This window comes from Falco peregrinus, chromosome 2 (genome assembly GCF_023634155.1).
Source record: "Falco peregrinus isolate bFalPer1 chromosome 2, bFalPer1.pri, whole genome shotgun sequence".
NCBI classification, from domain to species: domain Eukaryota; kingdom Metazoa; phylum Chordata; class Aves; order Falconiformes; family Falconidae; genus Falco; species Falco peregrinus.
The window spans coordinates 19,562,498-19,587,352 of NC_073722.1; the positions used below are offsets into that span (position 1 = coordinate 19,562,498).

General features: G+C 37.2%; 1 protein-coding gene across 14 annotated transcripts in view; it reads right to left on the reverse strand.

The window, feature by feature from the left end:
• Window positions 1-24,855, reverse strand: part of BLTP1 (bridge-like lipid transfer protein family member 1) — a 125,136-nt gene that overhangs the window by 90,536 nt on the left and 9,745 nt on the right. For all 14 annotated transcript variants that reach the window (XM_055794858.1, XM_055794855.1, XM_055794856.1 and 11 more), the window contains exons 3-15: window positions 22,591-22,707; window positions 20,706-20,784; window positions 19,972-20,036; window positions 14,407-14,593; window positions 13,171-13,252; window positions 12,349-12,542; window positions 7,336-7,415; window positions 6,120-6,270; window positions 4,097-4,253; window positions 3,251-3,329; window positions 2,357-2,448; window positions 1,362-1,479; window positions 156-311 (exon numbers count right to left, since the gene is read on the reverse strand). In XM_055794858.1, coding sequence (XP_055650833.1) covers window positions 156-311; window positions 1,362-1,479; window positions 2,357-2,448; window positions 3,251-3,329; window positions 4,097-4,253; window positions 6,120-6,270; window positions 7,336-7,415; window positions 12,349-12,542; window positions 13,171-13,252; window positions 14,407-14,593; window positions 19,972-20,036; window positions 20,706-20,784; window positions 22,591-22,707 — 1,557 coding nt within the window. The remainder of the gene's footprint in view (window positions 1-155; window positions 312-1,361; window positions 1,480-2,356; window positions 2,449-3,250; window positions 3,330-4,096; window positions 4,254-6,119; window positions 6,271-7,335; window positions 7,416-12,348; window positions 12,543-13,170; window positions 13,253-14,406; window positions 14,594-19,971; window positions 20,037-20,705; window positions 20,785-22,590; window positions 22,708-24,855) is intronic.

Here is a 24,855-nt window from a genome sequence, read left to right on the forward strand (position 1 = left end):
TATACACATCAACAGTTGCAAAACGGGTAGTTATCACTGAACACATTTTTCTAGCACAAATTTTGTAATTCTTGTACTCTCACTCTGTATATATATACATTTTATACATTTTTTTTGTAGTATGTACTCCCAAATAAACAAAACAGTAATCTCACCGTTCTCTTGTTGTTTGGTGGAACAGTCAATCCAGTTATGCTGATTTGCTGCCCAAATCATTTCAAATTGATGAAACATGACTTTGAAGTTCCACATATATGGAACAAATGAAAAAATATCAGGTGCGCTATCACTGGACCAGTCTTGGATCAAATCTAAACCCACATAAAGTAATAAAAGGCAAGTTAGTACCAATCAAGTGAGAGACTTCTTAAGTTTTTGGCTTTTCATAAATTGTAAATCTCAACCATTTCCTCCTATACAGAAAGAAGAAAATGAGAACAACACAGAGTATGTATTTCTCAGGCAGATATTCCACAAATACTTGCTGTGAATCCATCTCCCATTTCTCCCCTCTTTTTTAAGTTGGAAAGCCATAGGTTTAATTAAGTTTACTAGTTTTGTTTTGTGCAGTAGCGAAGTTACACATTGACCTAAAAGCACTGAACAACCGACTGCTTTCCTTTAGTTCTCTGCTCTGATACTCTGAATGTGTACATTAGTAATATTTTCTAATGCAGCAAAACAATGTTGTAGAAGTTCAGGTTTGCTCTGAGCAGACTGGTAGGCTACGCTGTGTACTGCAGTGCTATACAGATAATGGCTCCAGCTTCACCAGGAGGATAACTATTAGCATGGCACTATGCCTGCACTAATTAATCCTTCCTCTCAGCAGGGCTAATTAGCCAAGGCCATGTCACATTGATGGGGCTATATTCCTTCCATTATTGCAGCTGGAATGTTCAGCAACAGTTTGGTGATGCTGTGTCACATTGTACTGCCTTGTGCATAAGTATTCTTCCTCACAGACAAAATCCTAAGGAGCAAATTCCTTTGTCTCATCATCCCTCAGCCACAGGGACACAACAGTTGAAAATCAGTCAGCCAAGGAGAGAGATATCAGAGAAATCAACATCCTAGGTGACAAATATTAAACAAATTAATAGCTCTGACAGAAACAAATTCATCTGAAATTTAAGATCACTTAACGTAACTGCAGATCAAATTTAGTTTAGATGTCAGAAAATTAAATTATTCGGTATCTCTACTCAAATGTAAGAATACCATGGACTTAAACACCTGCGGGCAACAGAAAACATCAGGAACTTTGTCCTCAGAAGCAATCTATTGTACAAAATTTGAAAAGAGAGTCTAAAAAAACCCAATAGTTAATTTGATATATAACTTATTAGTAAAGAAGTTACCTGCAAAGAAGCTTTTCTGAGCAAAGATAAAATGATAGGTTGCTTTATAAACCTCAAGTTCACATTGCCATGTCTGTGGCATGTTCCATATCCGCGGATAGCTGGCATTAATATGAAACTGTGAACAAGATATTAAAGCATCAGTATTACTTGAAAAGATGACAGTGCCTGACCCTGTAGCTCAGCAGTTTTCACATATGTACTCTGATGAATAATTAAAACTGTTTTCCCACTGGGATGAACAGAAGGCCTCTCCAGTTCCTTAATAATTTAATCTCTCATTCTCTGCTTGAAGGTCAAGTGTTAGTGTATTCATTTATCTGGAAAGGTATACTCTGAACTTCTTATACATCTATTGCAGCAGACATACCAAGCAATTTATAAGCCAATGTTTTCATTAAAAGCATCACTTTTCACAATACACTAAAAATAAAATCCCTGAGAATACAATATTTTTCAAGCATTGATACAATGCTCAAATTTAAACATTAAAAACATCACTCTAATAACGTCATTTAAAATCCAGAGAAAGATAACCTACAGATTTACAATACTGCAGAAGTAAAATACTAGGCAAACAAAGGAATAATGCAGTATTAAATCTTTCTCAAGTACTTTCAGCACTCTGAAGTACTTTCAAGTACTTACGCACACATATTCTGTAGCACAGCTAGCGAGTGTAAGGTAAAGCTTATATGAACACACAGCTACATAGTAAGCAAGGCAAGATTTGTAAGTGGTAATGCAATCTCTCCACTGCTTTCAAAACACATATAACTTGGTATATAAATTATTTAAGTCTCTGAAAGTTACATGTGCATAGTTAAGTGTGTATATATAAGCTCCTTACATATCAAGACCTTGCAAAATGCATTCAAAAGGCATATTTCTGTATTGTTTAAGAACCTGAAGAACTGCTCAACAGATAAATAAATATGTTCTTTAGTAAAAATTCTCTAGAGACCAAAGCTTTATGCTTATTAATACAAACTTACAGCTAGCATTTCAGCTTCTAAAAGAGTCCGGTACTGCATACTGCTGGTGGCATCAACATGTAGAAGCTGCCCTTTAATTGTAGGTGAATAGCCTAGCAAACAAAAGACATAAAACATAACCATTCAGACGTAAGAGTTACACAAATATTTGTATAATTTTCACTAGTGATTTCAGCAGTCCACCAACAATCAAGAAATATCACGATGGAAATTAATACTAGAATAATTCTGTCCTCTACTGTTTGTCAATGAAGAGCTTAACATCTTCTGCCTTCATGTAGGGGGGATGACAAAAGTCATCTTGCTCGGCCTGGAAACGCTTAGGTTCTGGAGGTCTGAGTTTAACTTGCAGAATAGAGCTCAAATATGCCATACAGAATCAAGAGAACAAACAATTTAGCAAAGGGCTTCAAACCAACCAACAAGACAAGTAAACGCAAGGAGCATACCCGTAACTTTATGTTTATCTCCACCTTGGATTTTGCGGTTTGTTTTGTTTAAGTGAACTGCTATTAAATTAGTTTTCATAATGCATTTCTCAGCATGATTCAACTACTACACTAATCCTACTGAAGAAGTCTTCCTGCTCTGGGTTGACAATGTATCAGTAATCTGCTTCAGTAGACACATAACTAAATGATACACTGTCTAGTAGTTAAGGTATCTGTGTTTCCTAACCCAAGTAAAACATGGAAGTAACTTAACTTAAATATGTACATGCTTTAATACCTTGCAATGAAATGTACAAGGAAATACTTTTTGTTCCTTTACATAAGAAAATACATCTCAGTCACACAGGGAAAAACATTACAAGACATTCACACACAGATAGGACTTAAGATAACTGCTCAGGAAAAACATCAGGAAAACAAATTAAGCTTAGTCTTAACTCACCATTTTCACCGACTGTCATGGGAATATTTATTTCCAAATACGATCCTGCACCAACATTTACATGTACAGCATTAGTTTCCTGTATTGCAAGAAAGGAAAAAAGTCACATTAACCAGTGTATTTTATGCTTCTGGCTATCATTACCCATACCTGGATTAAGGCACCTGGTGACTAAAGCCTGTCTTGCCTTCATAAAAATTATTAATGAACTGTCTGAGTTCACTGATACCAAAACCCACCATTTTTAGGCTTAACAAATTCTGACTTAGGTCCACCAATAGAAACAGCATAAGATATTCTGATCCAATGCCTGAGAAGTCAGATGCATATGTATTTCTAACACTGCGCTTTCCAACCCTTTCACTCACACACACACACAAAAAAAAAGAAAAAACAGGTGTACAATGAGGTCACACTATATCCCATTTATAAGAGTAGCAACAGTAGAAAGAAAACTCCAAACCCCTACAGGTCTTTAGCTCCCCCCAGTATAATCTCTCCAGTAATATCAGATATTCATCCAATATCAGAAGATATTATCTTTTCATCATGGTGAGCTTCATCGTAATGGAAGACTGCACAGGAAATGTCCAGACCATGAATTCCCAAGAGTGTAGGAGCTGGCATCCTCCATCTCCTCTGGTACAAGACCTATATTACATCTCAGACAATATTTCTCTTTGAAGAGTTTGCTCATAATTATGGAAGACTAAAACCAAAATTGCCTAGCTTTTAAAACCACAGTTCTGTAATACACACCTGAGACAAGTGAAAATACGCACAATCTAAAAGTACTGTGTTATCACAGTAGACTAATTATTTTCTATGTAATTTTTCATTATTTACCCTATTTTTGGTAAAAAGCAAATCAATGGTGGCATCTGCAATAATGTTCATCCGCAGTTCAAAAGCGAGAATCTGTCTTGGTTTTCCAGGCTGAGCAATTTCTGAGACTTTCATAACTTGGTAGTCTGGTGGGAAGAAAAACTTCCACAAGCAATCCCTAGTGGAGAAGAAGAAGAAAAAATACTAAACAAACAAAACAACAACAAAAACCCAACAGTTTTTATTCACAGAAGAAATAGAGATAAATATTTACACATATTTATGCATCTATTTGGTTCACTTAATTATTTCCCAGTTAGCTGAGTTTTTAGACAACCATTGAATGTGATAAGAAGGAATGTTTCTTTAAAGACTGCATCATGGGAGCCTTCCAACTCATTATTGAAATCTCCAGAAGTTTCAATGACAAGAAGTGACTTTTGAATAAAAGCCATAAATGGACAGACCATAAATGATTTAGAACAAAAATATTTTAATTCAGATGGCAAACAAGCTATGTTTTTCTTCTTATTCCTAATCTTTGGTTTACAAATCTGCTACAAAAACATAGTAGGAAGTAATCTGTTTACGCTTTGGTTTGTGCATAAATAATTGATGTAATGCCCAGAAATAAACAAAATACAAAATTTTAGGACCTCAGAATGGGAGTGAAGCCTACATTTCTGCAGACTTGTAGCTGAACAGGCAACTACATCAAAGGAAAGCTACAGCGATGAAGCACTGACAGCATAACTCATATAGGTCTCAAGGGGGTGGAAGTATGTCTTTAAGGAGGGCAGCAGTTTCCTGCACCCAGCAGCTGACCCTTAAGGCAGCTTAAAGTTTGGGGGAAAAACAAAAACAAAAAACCCAACAACCACCACACACTGTCAAAATCCTGGGGAAACCCAAGATTTTATTGCATAATACATTAAAGATCGGTATTTGTAGAACCCCTTACATGAATTGAGAGTACACAGAACACCTACAGATCAGTGCTTCCAAAATGCTCAGGTGCTTTCCAAAATTCTATTTTCTATCCATGGCACAATGTGAAAGCATTCTCAGGTATGTATCTGTGAACTCTACGCACTCTGCATAGGCACTAAACTGCCTTCTACCTAGACAGTTAAAATTACAAAAAGCATACTATCATAGAGCGAGCTTTCTTGGTAGTATTAAAAATATCATTAATGATTCACCAACTTCAAGTTCCTAGAAAAGCACTGTTCTGGAAACTGACATTTTCTCTTCAGTTCTCTAAGACACTGCCATATCTAATGACTACGCTTTGGTCTGCCATCCTCACACTCCTAAGAGACAGTTAATCGTAACAGTTTCACAGGAGAATTAATGGAGGCCAAGAGAAGTATCAATCTGTAATTAATAGGGGAAAAAGAGGGAAAGCACTGAGTATGTCACTTTTACTTAATAGTTCTTCACTCTCCAAACAACCTACTGTCTCCACCAGAAATACTCATGTGCAAAACACTGAGGGCTAAGCAAAGAACAGTAGTAGAGTTCTGGCCTAATATTTTGTCACTAAAATACCTAGATAGTAAATACTTTGGAGACGGTATCAAGCAGTTGATTCTCCTAAGCAGGGATAAATGATTCCCCCCCCATTATTTTCCTAGCCAGATCTGTACTCCCATAAAATTTTCACATCAATGTGAAGTGTATTCTTAACCATGAGCTAACAGGAGCTTGGCAAGTCTAAAGGTAACCAATTAAAAGGTTAAACCCTTAGATATGTAACACTTGGTAAACAGTAAAACTACTCTGTTCACAGAAAACAGGAACATAATTTATTAATTTAATAATAAATAATCACTGAGTGATCCTAACTTTGGAAGGCCAACAAGAGAAGCAACAATGAATTTACTTATCTTAAACCATTGTGGTAGGACTTCTCTTTTAGACTGCCTAGCCTACCCCATACAAATTACAAGTCTGAGCAATCGCACACTAGAAACTTTAGAATGTTTTCTCAATAATAACAGATATTAAAGATAAAAAGTAAAGATGTAAATCGTGGTAATACCTCTGCCTGTCAGCCCAAGGTCCATAGTTGAAGTCTGTTCCTTTTCCACAAACAATGTCCAAACCCCAACACGGTGGCAGATCCTGTAATTTGCTGTCTTCATTGTTTGCTTCTCCATCATTACTTTCCTCCGTCTCCTCTGGTACGAGACCTATATTACATAATATAATAAACAGATTATTTGAGGAAGCTGCTTCAAATTCGCACGAAAAATGTTTGTTAAGCACAAGACAATTAAAGTGTCCTGATGTCAATTTTATTTGAAACCACTACAGTGCGTAAATATCAAGCCACAATCCAATGCAGACTCCCAGTGGAAGGGCGAGAATATGACCAAAAATCTCTGGTGTTTTCCGAAGCACTCCTCACTGATGTCAGTGAAATGCTGACATACACAGCAGTTTTATCTGTTCAGCATGCTCTTTACCAATACAGGCTTTCCTACGCCTATCCTACACCAGTATGCATTGTTATTGAACATGTTACCTTTGTTCAAGATTCAGGCAATACTTTTACATGGAGTCAGAGCAAAAGCTTTTGCAAACAAAAAAAAAAACTCCAGCAAAATAACATGGTAATATAATTCACTGGATTTAAAGTGAAAAAGACAGACACCCCAATATTCAGAAATCAATGGATCAAATCAACTTCCCAAAATCCCCTATAGGTATTGTCCCCACTGCTGAAGTACTTTTGAAAACCTGCATCTTTTTCAGTTTACACCTTAAAACACAACTTGTTTCAAGAATAAATATCAAGATTAATTGCTTCCAAGTTGCAGACAAGACTTGTGGAAGGCACTGCTGACAGAGTACCTACATCTATATAAACTACTCGCTGATAAAAACATTGGTTCTACCTGTACAGTTATTTCAACTATGGAATACCCCAGGCCTCTTACATGAAAGAGCCTAGAAATTTACAACAACCATTAAAAAGAATGCAGCTCCAAATTTCACTTCCTTCTAAATATAAAATACGTAAACTTTCTCTCATTTGTTTCAGTAGAAATTTCTGTCATTTGCAGAAAAAACTCAGGAACTTATAAGCATTCATAAGTGTACTCACGAATGATTTTATTGGCTCCAAAGTTTCACACTAACTCTCTAAACATTAAAGAAAAAAAAAAAAAGAAGGAATTGCAAGTCCAGACAATCAAATAAACAAACAGCCTTCAATTCCTTTACAATTTTATCTTTGTATTTAACAAAGATACCTGGTTCATCCATGTAGTAATAGATATCGACATCGTTGGACTGCATTACAACAAATCCTTCGCCCATCAGTCTTGGTGGTCTGTAATGGAAAAAGAGTGCAAAGATAAAATTGAAAAAACAACACACCAAAATTAATCTTTATGAATTCAAGTAACTTTAAGTGTAACATGTTAAGAATAACAGAAGAGATTACGTAGGTCAGGCTTACTTGTAGCTTCTAAGTAGTACCTATTTAACCACGGAATCATCAATAAAACTGCTATCTGTGTCAAGCAAGCCAACAGCAAAGGTACAGTGTATGTGGCGGTACCTCACCAGAAAATTTTGTAGGCAAGACCCAAGTTCGATGCAATCCCAAGATACTGGCTTCATGAGTCTATACTGGTCTTGCTAGCAGCCTGACGGCAGGCTGCCTGGATGAGCCACAGGCTACCTTATCTACCAGGCATCGGTCTTGTGTCACACTACCAAAAAGGTGGACGCAACAGACAGAAGTGCCTGGGCCACACCACAGTCTGCCCAAACGCAGCTGTTTAAGCCAAATTTGAAGTGCAGGTTGTAACTTCAGTTACTCTCCATGTCTCTCTATCACACTGTGACTCCTGATCTGCTACCTCAGGCTGAATACCTTCTGAAAATAAACAGCGAATATTTAAGTTTATCTTGTCTCAAGTCTCCTATCAAAAAGGTAGCTGTCATATTGCTAGGCTATGTCTACCCTGATTTGCAAAAAACCCACTTAATCTTTACATTATTATTATTACTACTACATAGAGTAACTTCAAAGTTTAGTTAACCCAAGCACAAACATACCAGGTTCCTCTCCACAAAGACATTTCTCAGATATTATACACCCCAACCAACTACCAAAGTTTTACTTTTAATGTTTCTTTCCATCAAGAGTTCCTTTCTCCTTGTCCTACATCGTTTTTTCACCTGCTAATTGTTTTCTTACTAAAATAGCACTCTGATCCAAAGGGACATCTTCAGTAATTAGACCATTAGTTTAAAAGGGAAAAAAAAAAAGCTGTTCTTCCTCAATAACATTTCCCTCAGTATAAAAGGATATAAGTGATAAAACTAATACACGAAACACTTCTCCTAACACTATTATACTGGTATATTACAATCCCTTTCTTACAGCATTAACACATGTTAATTTACATACTATTAAATTTTCTAGTAGTAATACTACTATAATATGAAAGTTCCATTTTTACTGCAAAAGATGTTTGCCACTTTTCAAACACTTTTATAAGTTGCTAGTTCTTAACTAAAAAAGAAAATTCCAATAACAGAAATACACGGTCTAACAGCATGGCTTGTTAGAAGCACATTGCCCATTTTACCGCAGCTCATTCCAAATGCAGAAAAACTTGGAAAATACAGAAAAGAGCATATGCAGAGCCCATATAGTGCCAGAAGTTCTTGAAAAGCAACAGAGCAGGAACCTTGAAATCAATTTTACCTTGAGAGTAATGACAGCAGTGAAAGATTAAATACTTTCTACTCACTACCAGTTTTCCATTTCTTTTTTTCTGTCCAAAATTGAACTGGCCCCCCCAACAAGATGCAAATAGAGCAAGATGTGAAAAAAAAAAAAATCCAACCCAATCATTTACTGGCTCAGGAACAGAAGTGGGAAGGAAAGCATTTAGAGATATGCAAATACTAGCTCATGGGAAGAGTTCAGTGTATTCCATCCGCACTTGTGAACAGGCACAGGCAGGTCAGCAAGACTGCCAAGCACACCGTGGCACACGTGCGATTGGTAACCTGCCCCTCGCACTGAGCATACCGCCATGGGGCTCAGGGGAAGCCACCCTGCTTTGTAACACAGGAGAGGGGAAGCTCACGCCACCACCAGCTGCAAAATCCAGGAGCCTGGCAGTAACTTCTCTAGCGGCCACAATGGCTCGCCATTGCATGACGCCACCCCCAGCAGGGCACACCACTGGGCAGGGGCTGCATCTCATTCCAGCAGCTCAGCATCTCCCCGTGAAGGTCAGCCAGCCGCAGCACGAGGCAGCCGTCTATGATGGCAAACTGTACTTGCTCCCTGCTGCTCAAGCTGCTGTATGTTTTGTGCTGTGAAATACAGAACACTATATCCCTTTCACATGAAGGGCACAGGTCTGGAAACACTATACAGCTTTACCTAAGCTATCTACAGAAATACACTGGAGAAGGTACGTGACTGTTTTAATAAAAATTACTGTAAAGTATGAAAGCATAGGGCAGATTTAACAATTGTTTATTTCTGTCCTCCTAGCAGCATTTACTTATACCAATTCAGAATAATTAATAATTTTGTTTTAATCTAAACCACTATCTTAAATGGCATTATAGAGTCTTTGTGCTGAGTTGTCTTCACAATGGACAATTTGGCTTAACTTCACAACCTAACAGAAACTCTCATGTAGCTGTAGGAAAGAGAAGTATCTACAGGAAAGCTTTAGGAGCTGACAGAACGGCCAAATCCTCCTGTCAAACACCCGCTGACACGTCATACTCATCACCTTTCCCATACTCCACTTTCTGGAGTAAAGGTACGAAGTCTTACACTAAATGGAAGTGCAAGGGGTGAAAAAGGAACCAACAAAACCCCATGCAGTAGCTAAATGTGTTCCTCGGTCCTTTTCCTCAAATTGTTTTCATGTACGTCTTTACCATGCCTACACATTCCATTATACATTTCTGGTTTGTGCTCTTGTTCTGAACTCTCTGAACTCACTACACTTGTAAAATCTTTTTGCCTGCTCAGTGTGAGTTTTCTCCACAAAGAGGAAAGTTCTCTTCCGTATCATCATGTCTTGTCACTAGTTTTTTGATTCCACTTTTAAGAAGAATCTGAAAATAGACAGTAGATGACTGAAGTAGCTTATAGTTTTGTATTATCAAAGCGTCACAGGCCATAGCAAACAAAACAGCAGCCAAGAAAAGTGGTATCTTTCCTTACACCAGTCCTAGGCTCATCACAGGTTAGGTGATAACCAACAGGTGGTGAATCCAGTAGCAGAACCTATTTAGCTTTAAGACCAACATCTATATTTTTCTTAATAGGGATGAATTCCATGGTCAGTTTTCACTGCATAGCCATGCAAAAAAGACACGGTAGTGCTTCTTTTAGCTGTATTCCCAGCTTAAAGTGCACAAGAAGGTACCTCCACAGAAAATGGGAGGCTCCCTAACCTCAGCAAGAATAGTTTCACCTTGCCAGACTTAGCTGGTGGAGGTGGTAGAACCCTAGAAACTCCAACATAAGTCATTTGCAAAACCTAATTTGATAATAGCAAATAATGATAATGAGTTTATCATCATCATTAAAAAGTATTTCCTAATATCTTATCTTAAACTTCCATTTTGAGCCTGCTGACTCAGTCACTGCTTTCCAAACTTGTTCTCCTTTGATCTGCTTTTCCTAGCACAATTTTTTTTTCCTTGGGTTTCAGAGGATTTCTTTGCAAGAAGTGATGGAGGCATTGACATGTCTGTTTGTAATATAATATGACAGCTTTCAAGGTGAGTTTTTGATGTTTGTATCAATTAGCCAGTCTGTAAGAAATTTCATCAAGTCACTTAGCTGTTTTTTATATGTGTATTGCCTGCAGGAATTTCTGAAAGTTAAGACACCCAGCTTCATTTTTAAGCCAAAGAAGCACAAGAGGGCAGGCTCTAAAGTTTGAAATATTCCCCATTCCAGTGAACTGGGTCATTTGTTGAATCTACCCAGGAAATTAGGGCATGTTTTCTGCACAAATGCCATCCTTCAGCCATCAGGAGCTAAAGGGATGGTGACAACATAAAGAGAAAATACTTTGCGGAAGCAGGAGAAAAAGCTAATAGTTTGAGTATCTTAATCCTATTCTGTTTTAATCTTGTTTGTTTTCAATATTAGTTTGAGAAATTTCCTTTGTCGTCATGTTGGAAGAGTAAGATTCTGTACACATCCACAGAATGATCTCTGAAAACCTATGAAGGTATATGATAGAAGGCAGTATTTGGCTGATACAAAGCCAATTAAGGTACAGGCAAACAACATAAGAGTTTATTTGCAAAAATTGTAATTCATTCTCTGGATGTTGTTGCTTAGGAGGTATAGAATAGGTATAATCATAAACATAATTGCCCAAGGGTAGTATACATTATTTATTTTTTGTTGAGCAAATAATGTCTGTGAAAAGACTCCAAAATTCAGCAGTTTTGTCCAAATTATCTGTTGAATATGTAACATTGCAAGCATTAAATAAGATAATGCAGAAAATTCTGGTTACAATGTTCATACCATATCAGTCAGGGACATTAACATAGTATGCACATAAATGTCTTGCTGGTTAAAGTATAATAAAACAAGAATCCTAGTGTCAAATCACTTCATGCAAGCACCCTTTCTTTTGTTCAACTTACTGCCATTCAGCTCATTAGAGCTGCATAACCCTGCTTATGTGGGATACACAGAGGTAAAAGAATCAGCAGTCTGTCTTCAAAAGATAACATGATTTCTACCATAACAAGTGCGCAGCTTTTGCTCATTTTTTTTCAAATTATTTTCCAAACCATAAGCAAATCAGCTCTACAGAAGTTAACACTTTAAACCTTGTATTTGTACTAGAAATGTATTGCTGTCAAAGCCTGTGTACAGATACAGCACCTGAATGAAGGAAAATAAAAGTTGAATGCAGGATGCCCCAACCCTGGAAACATTCAAGGTCAGGCTGGACAGGGCTCTGAGCAACCTGATCTAGTTGAAGATTCCCTGATTAATCACAGAGCAGAACACACAAAAAAAAAAAAAATCTTTAAAGAGATAGAAAACCAGTGCTTTTCTCCATAAATAAAATAGTTTCAAAGATTCAAAGGCCCAACATTTAAAACCTTCAGAGTGGTAGAAACACCAACCATCCAAACACGCTAAGAAAAATAAAGTCACAGAAACACAACCAACATTCTTTTCTCCATTTTCTTAAAATAAATAATAAAATAATATGTAAATAAAAATACCCAAAACTTACTCATCATTCTGAAGACCAACATATCTTGGACTTGGAACCAGCATGACTCTAACATTTTCCAATTTTCCTTTCACAATGTGCATAAACTGATCAAGGTGGCTCGAAGGTGGTTTTGTGGTATATGTCAAAAAAGCATCATCAAAGTTAATACAAAGTGTTTGTGGCTGATAATGATTCCCAAATGCCAAGCGACCCTAAATCAAAAAGAAAACCCAATTACACATTACACACTGCTCTTATATATATGTACATGTTGACCTGTAATAATGCAGTTTAACTGGCCATATGCCAATGAAGACTATGGACAAAAATCCTGGCCATAATCTCTGCATACCTAAAAATACTACCTTGTACATTAAACTCTCAATATTCTATCTCCTATCACCTCCATAATAGTTTTCCTAGTTTTTCTGGTAGGCAACATCAACTTTTAAGGAACATGTCCAAATACCTCTACTAAAAAATGCAGGGAAGAAAAGAAAAAAGAAGAAAAAACCCCAACCCAAACACCTCCCAAAAACTCAACACACCACACATCATACAACATGCATTACCAAGCTTAATTACTTGGTGATATTCCTCAAATCATTGCAAGTCTAAGACACAGGTATTTCCCAAAACAGAGAACATAACCATGTTTCCATCAGCACCAGCAGGATTTGTGACTGTGTCAGAGAAGTGCTGGTGGTATCATTTTAAATCTTTGTTAAAGCATGAAGGAGAACAAAAACTCCAAAAGAATGTGTAAGAAAAATGAATGGCAAGCTTGATTTTTAAACATATACTGCTAACTATTTTCATTATCAGGGTCTTTTCACTTACCGTGCTCACATTGACTTTAATGACTGGAATAAGCGATCTCCATGAAGAAGAAGGGTCTTGAGATTCTGTTTTTACTTTAACACTACAGGAAAAAACGGGTTTTATTATTTTGTCTTTTCTGCAGCAGAACTAATTAACTTTTTCTTCTAGGGGTCTTCAGTGCACAGATCCCAGGGAGCACTCCTTCCCACAGGGGCGCCTCCTGTAAGTGACCTGCTAGCAGACTACTGCTGACTCCTCCAGGGCCTGGAGGAACAGCAGGGAACAGGCAGCTACAGCTTGGGTGCTGGTACGCTGAGCCGACACAGGTAGGAAACAAGCATGCCACATCTAACACTCAGCAACAGTTCAGAAAAAAAAAAGTCTGTTCTAAATATTCCTATTTAGGTGTGGGATTTTTCATTTCCCAAGACACATCCTGCCCAAAGTTCTTCCTGCACCTGTCAACAAGGGCATAAGATGAAAACGTGAAGAGGCTGGCTCCGAGGCACAGCCCTTACTCCAATTCAGAACTGCCACAGCACCCTGCAGCTGCCCACTAATTCAGTAACACGTACTGGCCTGGCCAGCAGCAGTGGAAGGACTCAAGTCTCATTAGATCTTCTCTGCTCCTGCCAATAAATCAGTCTGGTGTGATTCTGCCCAAAGACAGGCTTATTATTGAGCGTCTGATTTCATGACACATAAGCCATGTAGAACTCCTTAAAGACACACCTCATGTTTTCCCGAGTACCCCAAAAAGAGGAATGAAACAAGAAGGTTTGTGTAGCTAGACACCAACACACACCCCTAGAAATACAACTTGTGAAATCAGACTGAGTTTAAAGGTTAGAAACCAGTAAGTCCTCCCAACACCATGTAGATCCTCACATTTTGTCTATTGAATGTCTTGAGCAGCTGTTACTTCTACTGAGCAATACCATTACTATTCTGCAAGCTTAACCCTCTTCAACACATGCCCCCTTTCCACACTGTACTTCAAATAGATTTTTTTCAACCTGTCTCTGATCATTAAACAAAGAGTGTTTAGTTTGTTTGGTCGTGTTTTTTAATTATCACGGTAGGAATCCGAGGAAAGGAAGATGATTTAGACTGTCAGGCTCATTGCTGCAATTTCTCTCTCAGCTGCACTTTAACCATTTGGCCTCCAGAGCCTATGTTAACAAAACATTACCAGATCAGTTCAGCACTTCAGAGCAAAGCATCAACAAAACAGCAAAATTAATAATAATTTACCTTTCAAGATTGGTATGTGTTCTCTGCCTCCCGTTTACTTGTGCTTTTTCATCATCTTTCTTTGCTGGAATTATTGTAGGATCCAATCCAAATAGTTCTTGAAGTTGACCATAAAGCTCAGAACGGTTGTACACATGAAATTCAAAGTCATTCACCATAATATACAGTCGTGTTTCTGCCTTTGGATCTAAACAAATAGTACGAAAAGGGTTTCCAATTCTATTCCAATATTCCCTTGCAAATCAATAAAACTTGGTAAGGAGCACAGTTGCACACAAAATACAAAACCAAAAAGTATTTCACCCTTAGGTCACAACCCAAAAATAAACCCAGGCATGAGCTGCAGAAAATGGTAAACGAGGTTTATTCAGTTTCATATATAAAACCAAACAAGAATCCCTCTTGATGCACAGCACAGAAGCCTCTGTGCCAACTTCTGCTTTTTAGTACAGGCATCAATACTTGAGACCAATTCAGTCTCAAAACCCAAATCGTTTTCTAGCCAAGCTCTGTGGTACAGCAGGCCTGAACTGGGAAAAAGCTTTCTTTTGCAGAGAAACAGAAAACACCAATATGCAGAACTCACAAGAAGCATACTAATTTTGCACAATTGGTCAAAACATCCACAAATTAAAATTTTAACTGTAATATCAGCTTGACTCTCTGATACTTGAAAACTAGTTTAACATCTGCTAGTTGCATACAGAGCTGTTTGTGACATACTTTGACATACTTTTGCCTTAGATAGTATGACCTAATTATGTAGTTAATGTGAGGAAAAAGCTCACACAATTTCCCCCTAATTACCCAGTTGAAAGAGTGCCCATTACACGTTCACTCAAGAGACCTGAGCTCTCTAAAACCCAATCTGGTCTAAGTCAAACAGACTTTAGGAAGCTGAAGCATCAACGGTTATTACAGCAGTCCCCAATCTGTAACTCAGTGGGTACATTTCCCACAGACACAATAAATTAAGAAGTCAGAGCAAACACCACTGCTGTTGTGGCCAGGGTCAAGAGAAGAAATGCAGCTGGCCAAGAGCCAAAGCTTATAGACACCTGCTTTATTAAATGCATCCTCTTTCCTATCAAGCTTATCTGTCCCCCACTGTTACACATCTATACAATACAACAGCAACATATCTTTTAGCCCTCACAGCTAAATTACCAGAAATTTCCATATAATTATTAAACAAAAAAAAAAAGAAGTGAATGCATTGCAAGTCTCCAGAAAGCACTGACATCACAGTTTTCTTGAACAGGAGACAGAAAAAAGTTAGTGCTTTTATAAAAACAGGAAGGAACTGAAACAGGCTCATTATCAAATCTGTTTGTTGGTAATGTTAACTTGCATCAATAAGATATAGGCAAAGGATGGACAAAGATTGGGATACACAATAGTTCACCTGGGAGATCTCAGTATCATCAAGAAAACAAATAAATTTAATTTTTCAATTCCTGGAGGCAAGCATTAGACTTCATTAACTAAATGAAATCATATGTAGTAATTAATTTCTTTAAAGAAGATTTAAAGAGACAACTACCTCTTTTTCCTAGTAACAAAAATAAGATTTGACTTCCACACACCAAGTTTGTTGCCTAAGACACTTTTGCAAAAGAAAAATGCAAGGAAAAAGAGACAAGTACATCTGAATGTCATATACTTAAATGATGCAAAAGAAGTACATATATAGGTTATGTAACAGTAACTACCAGTTTGATAGCAAAATACTGAAGTTTTATCAAGATTTGTTGGAATCAAGGTGATTAATGTAGCCAAGGTTTTAACACTGGCATCCTACAGAGTTCAGTCAAGATGTATTATTTATTTCTTTATTATTTATTAAAATGTTTGCATCGCACCCACCCAAACCATTCAACATAAACATACCCACTAAATAAGCCCTAATGGGAACATGAAACAAGTCACTCCCAACAATAAAAAGTAGTGGAATTGGTTCTCAAAACAGTATTTCCCCTTCAAAAAGTACCACACAAACTATACTATATAGTTTTACAACATGAACATTAATACTGCTGTGGCACCTAAGCCAAGACATCTGGGTACACCCTATTCACAACACAATCCTCCAACTTGTGTTCCTAAACCACTTTCATTTCTCAAGTATGTACAAAACCTATTCTCAAGTCCCAGTATGATTGAACTTAACACTCGAAAAGACAACCCACGTGCTTGACTTTTTGGATGAAATTCTTTCAACATTGCTATGACAAGCTTAGTACAAACACAGTGCCACAATGAAAAACAGATTGCGCTTGCCAGGTCAAACTGGGGAACTTTAATAAAAAAACAAAAACACACACACACATGCAACTTCACTACATGCTATCAATAATCATTACCCAAACTTTTTGTGGTTCAAACCTTCTCTTATGCAAGGAACTCTGATTAAGGCTTTATGAAGAGCATCCTTAAATTACAGTACAAGCCAAGAATGGTAACAAAATACTTCTCTAAGTTTTAGAACATGGGGAAAAAACCCAAAGAACCCCAAAAAAGGATGCAAAGCATTTTCATTTTTCCTTTTTCTGACACAGAGGTTTAATAGTGACACTTCCTAGCATCCATTACTGTAATCTACCCTTTGATCATAAACACATATTGACCACCAGAAGTTCAACAGGAAGAGTACATGATAAACCATTTTGCAAATCACACACAGCGCAGTGAACGCAACTGTTCTCCCCTCTTTTGCCTAATAACCTTCACTGTTCTCTGACAAAACCTCAGATGAAGCTCTGCGCCCCATTTTTATTTCTTTCTGTGTCCTCATAAGACTTGCAAAAGTCAGTGGATCTCAGCAGGTCAGCAGCGACTGGCAGGCACTGCCACATTCTTCAGCTCCTCAGGAAGAAAGCTAAGAAGCCATGTGATTAGAAAGCAATTATCAGGGAAAAATATTCCAATAACACATGAACATATTCTGTTGGCATGTGGAACGACACTGCATTTTTCTTACCAACAGGAGTAACAACCTGGAAGCTGAAGTTTATCAAGATTAAGTATGTAAATCCTAGCATTAAAAACCATTTTACTTTGGCATCACTTACTGAACATGTCAAATACTCATCATCACTCAATCTTTATAAAAGGTCACTTATTTCGCTTCCAGGGAAAACTTTACAACTTGTGTGACTGGGTTGGATGAACATCAAATCCCTTTCTGGTTCTAAAACCTCTGAATATACAAATTAGTTTCTAGTCATTCTCCTCCCACAAGCTCAGTGGGGAACATATGAGCCTGCACTAACTTCAGCACATTCCTTCACAAGACAGAGACATAGAAGTTTTGTACACATTCGAACAAACAAAGATAGGTTTTAGAAAATTTAACATGTCCCCAATGCTGAAGTTCAGCTCCTTGTGTACAGTTGTAATGGCACTTAACTTTAATAATCTTACCACTGAAAACTGGATTATCGAGTACAGCCCTTTAGCAAAGAGGTGATGTCAAGAACACCTGAAATGACCTGAAAGGGAGTTGACTTATTAAGGCCTTTTAAGTATTTCAGGAGCTCTCACTGGTCTCCCCTTTGTGCACAAAAAAATCCTCCTCTAACACTCTGAATATGTCTCAGGAAAAAAAATAAAACAGAATGAGGTCACATTATTTCTGCATTAACAGGACTTTAAGTTTATCACTACTATGAAAAACAGAATCCCATTCCTGTTCTGTTTCACACTATTGTTAGGACACATTGCATTTCAATTACAGAACTTAAAACCAAAACCACTAAAACACTCAGAAACTAATTATTATTGCTTATATCAAATTCTTCATAAGATGTATTTTTTCCAAGCAAAATTATTGAAATATTTAGGTCTTGTGATTTTATAAGAATCTGGTGGGATTTTTAAATTGTTACTAGCCCTGATTCAGCCTCTGTGTTTTTCTATAGGAAAATCTCAGCTCTATTTTGTCTTTTTTTATTTTATGAAGGATCTGAAACAAAGGTATGCATCAGTAATGTCTAGCTACAGCTGGTTTTCCAATCATTCCCTGTAACAGCTGTAAAGCAGTAATCCTTGAACAAAACATACATCTAAGATGCGGTATATCATCAGCCATTTGATCAGGTACAGGTATTTCTGTGGCAATCAAGCAGGTTAAAAAGTATTGGGAAGAATATAGTAAAATAAATTAAGAATCACTGAAGATTTTATTTTTCCTTTAAGGTTAAAACCGAAAGCATCTCTGCTAAATAATCAAAATGTAAATTGAGTAAGGTTATTTTTCCTAGGAAAACAAGTAATTATTTAAGAGAGTATTTTATTGACATTACTTTGCTGTCAGACCTATACACCTCTGACCTCCTTGGTTACTTGGATTATTTGTATGCTAATTATGCGGTCTTAAATGCCAGCAGAAAAGGTTAAAACCTTGCAATACTGCCAAGCAAAAATACCAGCATCAAAGACAGACACAACTATCTTTATTGCATTAAGTTCAATTCCTTTTTTTCATTCTGTGAGCCACTAGAGAAATACGTTTTAACTAGCAGATGAAGCAAATTCTATGAAAACCTGTTGGACAATAACCTGTGGTTGGAGAAATCTAATTAACTCTAAGACTAGGTGCCACTTTTTGAATTAGTCTTCTTACGGCATAAAGAACTTGAATTGTGTCCTATCATCTCAGAGGCTTAATAATGCCTCAATAAAAAGAAGTGAGCAACTCTGAATGGTACCTCTTATTTATCTGCATAACATGTATGCAGTACTCCTACCACTGTTGAGTTGGTAGTGACAAAGCAGCAGCTGTACAAGCTTGATGACAAGCTTAAGAGGCTTCACACCATCAGAGGCCACTTCCAAAGGGGAGATGGGGGGGGGGGGGGGGGGAAGAGAAGTCCTCCAAAGTTCAATGAGCCTCTCAATCAGTGCCCTCCTCAAGTGCAGACAGTTGCTATTTCTGGACCTCCTTGAATTAGCAATGGAGCTGCAATGCTTCAGAAGTCAAGAGAGGCAGGACCTCTCATTCAACCAGATTCTAATCCTATAAATGACTAAGCACACATCACTAGGCTACTTATGTTTTCTCACAGTGTTTTCCGCAGATACAATTAATCTCTTGCATCTGGTATTAATCATCATTCTTCAGCCAGTGATAAGGAGGAAAAAGAAATTAATTTTTCACACCTCCTCACTTTATGACCACAGATGTCATCAAGACACAAGGTCATCCAGTACTAAAGAACATCCCCTACTATAACACTTTTACTAAAACACTAACATCACAACACTAAAACTTGAAAACAGGCTCAACTGTGCTTAGACTACAGCTAACGAAGGCTACTATTAAGGTTAATGGTTTGTATTAAGCAGGGTTCAAGTCCCTGGCAATGAATCCTGTATTTATTTCACTGTGTTGCTCTAGTCTACTAACATAGATCAACTAGTAAAAAAACCCCATACCTTCTGATGATTCAATGTACTTCAGGTACATATTAACAGATCAATTACACGCATGCAATTGTGCAAAGGAGGTATTTTTCTGCAGGCTACCTGTAAACTTAAACTTTGAAATCTTTTTGAGAAACTTACCATGCTGTTTCTGCTTAGGGTTGTACATCTTCCACCAGCGAAATATGATAAACCCATCTTGAATTCTAAATCAAATAAATTAGATAGAACAAAAGTTAAGAGAGTGCTAATGCAATATCCTATATGCAGCTGCACAACATGTTGCCTTGTGCAGTGCAGAGATCTGCAGCTGCAGTAGTGGACAAGCAATATTAAAGCACAAAGCATTACAGCAGCAAGCATACAGTACAGTACTACACAATTATTATGTTAGATGAAACTTATAAAACCCCATACCCACTGCCTTCTCAAGGCTTTCCAGATTTAAGAGTAAGAATCAAAATTACAAGCTATTTGCTGTGTGCAGTTCATGAAACAAATTATTCTCAACTCCAGTAAATAAATGCAAACTACTTGGCCAAAATGAATCTTCCAGATTTAAGAGCAGGAGCGTGAGGGAGTGAAAGACATTAATGAAAAAAAATTGCTGTCCTTCAAACTCTGAAGTGTTTTCTTTCACAAATATTAAGGACAACTTATCCAGTTCCAATTGATAATGCTCAAACAGCAAACGAGCTAACAAGTATCTAAACACATCTCAATACTATAATCAAAAGAGTCAGTTCAGTTTTAACATTTATAAATATATTTACTGCTCATTTGCAAGAAAGTATTTTGATATGTGTTATTTAGACATACGCATTTATTGTATTTCAAATCACTATTAGAAGAGTGACTCCCTTGGAAACCTGTACCTGATAGACATGTCTTCTGTGATGAAATAGATTTCGCGAACCATGACTTTTCCAGACAGCACAGAGAACGAAAAGGAACCTGGTGTGGAAATAAGTGTTTACCAGACATTAGCCTAAATTTGTTAATGCTTTATTTTCTGAGCAGGAGGAATATAGTACAAAACAGGTTTACTGGGTATCTTGAGTCTTCCCTTTGAAAACACACTGACTTTCAGACAAGAAGGGAAGTCAAGAGATTCAGAACATACAAGACAAAAAGGATGCAGCTCTAAAAGGTGCTGGGTTTGGCACCACCCAAGAATACAACCGGTACCCTGAGACACACTAGTCACTCAGGTGCCTTGTGAAGCTTGTGAAAAGAGTTAGGAAAGCCATTTTGAACATTGACAGTACCAAGCCCTTGTATGCAAGACTGTAATTAAGAGAAATAAAGATTCTTGACAAATAAATTTTTCAAATTTTCAATGGCTATAACATTTTTATTCCAATTATTATGACAAGTCATGTTTACAGCAGGAAGGATTAATAAGCGTGAAATGACCAGCAGGTAATGTAATAGCCCATATTTTTCCTAGGGCTTCTCACCTCATCCACAGAAAGTTAAGTAAACCATGATTAAAAAAAAAAAATAAAAATCAACATTAATTGATTGAAGCCAAGCTGTAAATCATAGAATTAATGTTACACTCTTCTTACTGATTAAGTTTATAAAGAACACCACATATTTGGTCAGCTATGTCCATCTGTCTTTACTTAACAGCAGTTTCACACAGAAATTTTAATAAAAGCCTACAGATCAAGTGTAGCAGCCAGTAAGTATTTCATCTATATTGCTGTTCAAAAAGCTGGATTTGAAGGTGATCTGGATTACAGTTCTTAAATTCTTGAGGACACAAGCAAATTATTGTGGGGGTCTCTTTGGCAGGCAAGCATGGGTAGGATTTTTTTTGGTTTTAAGTTTTCACTACACTTATGATCAATAGTTGCAGAAAACATCCAGAACTAAAGTCATCATTATTCTGGGAAGCAGACAGAAGAAGGCATGGAAGAATAAATGAAAGAAAATTAAAAGTGCCATCAGAGTGAGGTTGTGGGATAGAGCCCTCTGTGATTCAGCACCAGATATTTTTGTAATGTGGGCGAGTGCCCAAGTGATTTGTACTGACCTGTTTTATTCAAAAACGTTTTAAAAGATAAAAAAAAAAAAAAGAAAAAGAAAAGTTAATGGATTTGATGCAAATGTTCTAGCCAGTATAAATTCTACATATCACAGTCCCAGTACGGATTAACGTTAGTTGTTCAGACAGCTTATTTAGGAAGCAAGGACACTGCCATAACAGGGAGTCAAGGCTTGAGACTGTACTGTGCCCCTCTGAGTCCACTCCAGCGGTCGCTACCCTCACTTTAGAGGCTGTATAACCAGCCTCAAAGGTGTGGGGGAGTGGGAAGCTGCACCTTAACACGGAATTATAAGGCAAATTCAGAAGTGGATCAGGCAGGCTCCATGGAGGACGGAGGTCAAGCTTCTCCTTTTAGGATACTAACCACTATGGTTATAGGGCTTTGAAAAAGTACATGTTTTAAGTACACAAAGTATACAGACCAGAAAAAAGTGAACTCAACATTAAAAAAGCCTGCCAAGTGAACTTTAATATAAAATAATAAAAGACATCAATTAAAAAGGGGGGGGGGGGGTTCCACCTATGCCAAGAATCCTCCCCTCAAACATGACATTGAACTTTTTTCTTCTTAAATTCAATCCATGCTAACCATTTTCAAATTACTATAACAAAGGAACACTTTGATTTTACTTCAAGTTTTTAGGAAATTGAGGTATAATAAAAAGCAGTAGATAAACAGCGGCATTACAGTAATCATAACTTACCAATATGAATGTAGCCATGTTTATACAATCTGTTAAGAACCAGTGTTAAAATGAGTCCAATGTTCCGGGAATTATAATAAGTTAGGTAGATAATCCATCCGCAAGACAATATTGTCGCTGTTGAAAGATTAAAATTAATTAACATATTTTTTAACTATGCTGACCCAGATAAAAGCCTTACCTCTTAAGACTATAAAGCACAACAGTGTTCTTCCTACTCTCAAAAAAAATTTGAAACTGATGGGACACTTTAGTGTGTGTTTTCAGAGTGACGGTGTAAAGAAGGGTGTGAAGAGATGGTGGGGGGGAGAAGGGGAAATGGGAAGTACAGAAAAATACAGATTCTTCACTGCTTTTCTATTCCCCAACATAAAAAAAACCCCACAAACCAAAACCAATTGTTCTACAGAGGAAATATATGCAAAAGGCATATATTTCATTATTTCATTACATCCCTTATCATCCAAGAAGTTAAAATTTCACAGATCAAATCATAACATGCGTTATCTCACATGGTCATTTGTTTCAAAATACCCTAAAAATATACCACCACTAAAGTCACGCTACATTTCATCTCCAGTAACTTAAATTTCTAGTCTTTCACATCTTAGCACAGGAAACATTATCACATCTGAAACCACTTCCTAAGCTGCTGTATCCTGAAAGAAATGTACCAGTCCTTGGGTTAGCAGAAATCTGTCAACACTTCACGCACGGAATTTGATAGGAAAAAAAGAAAATAGCAATCCGATTAGAAATATGTTTAAAAAATAAAAAAATAGGTCTGCTAATCCCCAAAGTAATTTTTACTTTAGTTGATTAAGAGCTGGTAACCTATTTCTGACTACAAGGGTTCTCAAACCTTCCTGAAGGACAAACCCAAAAGGAATGGGACTGCCAGAGAATGGACTAGTTTTTACTGACTTTACTGATAATTACCATTCTGTTTCACCTAGAGCGGAGTGGGAAAGCAAGGAGGTTTTGTATTTGAGGTATCTCTACTCATTATACTAACCAAACTTTGTAAGAGAAATTTTTCACTTATGTGTACACTTCATACTGAAAAACTCAGTTTTATTGTGCCTTTTATGGGAAATGGGAAGTGCAGAATGGCATATGGGTATGATGCCTTCACTCTGCAGAGTTCAGATGGTTATTCAAAAAAAGAAAAAAAAAAGCCAACAAAAAAATTCAAAAAATCCAAGCTGTCCTTTTACTGCCCCTTAATTTTTTTGCAGTGGGATGCTCCACTGCTTTGTAACAACACCTGTGCTTTCTTGAAACATGAGAAGGTAAAAGAGAAAAACTTGCATAACTTCCACCTTTTCCCTACTGGAAAATGGATCCGGTGTGGCCAAAATCCAAGCAGCTCATAGACTTAGGCAGGTAAGCTGCTTGGCATGTAAAACAAACCAAATTTGTGTGGGTGATTACACAGAAACAAGGCAGGAAAGAAAAAAAAAAAAAGTTTCTTTCCCCAGGAAAGAAACTGCTCTTGGTATTCAGTGAGGGCACACTCCAAGGACAGGGTTTACCTCCCCTTGCTTTCAAATGAGTAAGATACTCACTGCTGATCCTCTATGAATGTAGGGAGAAAGGTGAGATGACTCACGCTGAAAGGCCCTCATTCCAGTAATAAAACTTAATTTAAGATTAGAGTTCAACCAGACACTTAGTTTCGAGATACCAAAGCCAAGAAGGTACCTTCTTAAGGTGGCATACACAGAAAAAACAGCAGACTAGTGCAGTTTCCAGGCACAATGGTCCTAATCCGCTGCCTTACCACTAGTCTCATCTCTGACACAAATTGTAGCATTTTCTTTCCCCTCACTAAATTTAGTCTCCACTATTAAGCAACAGATCCCATAAAATCTATTCAACTCATAATTACATTCTTGATTTTAAAAGCCTCTTCACGGAAATCACATTTTGGAAATTACTTTTGGAAAGTTTTACTGCATGCAACTTTTAGAAATTATTCTAGAATTGAGCAACAGCTCTTTGAGGAGCAAGTTCACTTCTGGAATGCATCACCTCTTTTACTGGGATCAATAGTTAGCTGATTCAGGATTCAGAAGAAACTATTGACTTCCTTCTTTGTTTTCTCATAACAGGACGCCATTGGTCAACAGATGAAAGCAAAGGAGGAATGGCTGGTTGAAATTGGGTCAGTTAATAAATGTTACTTTAATATGTTTCTTATCCAAACCTCATAGTAACAGGAGGCTACCCAGCTTTTTCTGTTGTTTGTGGCATTGTTTCTAA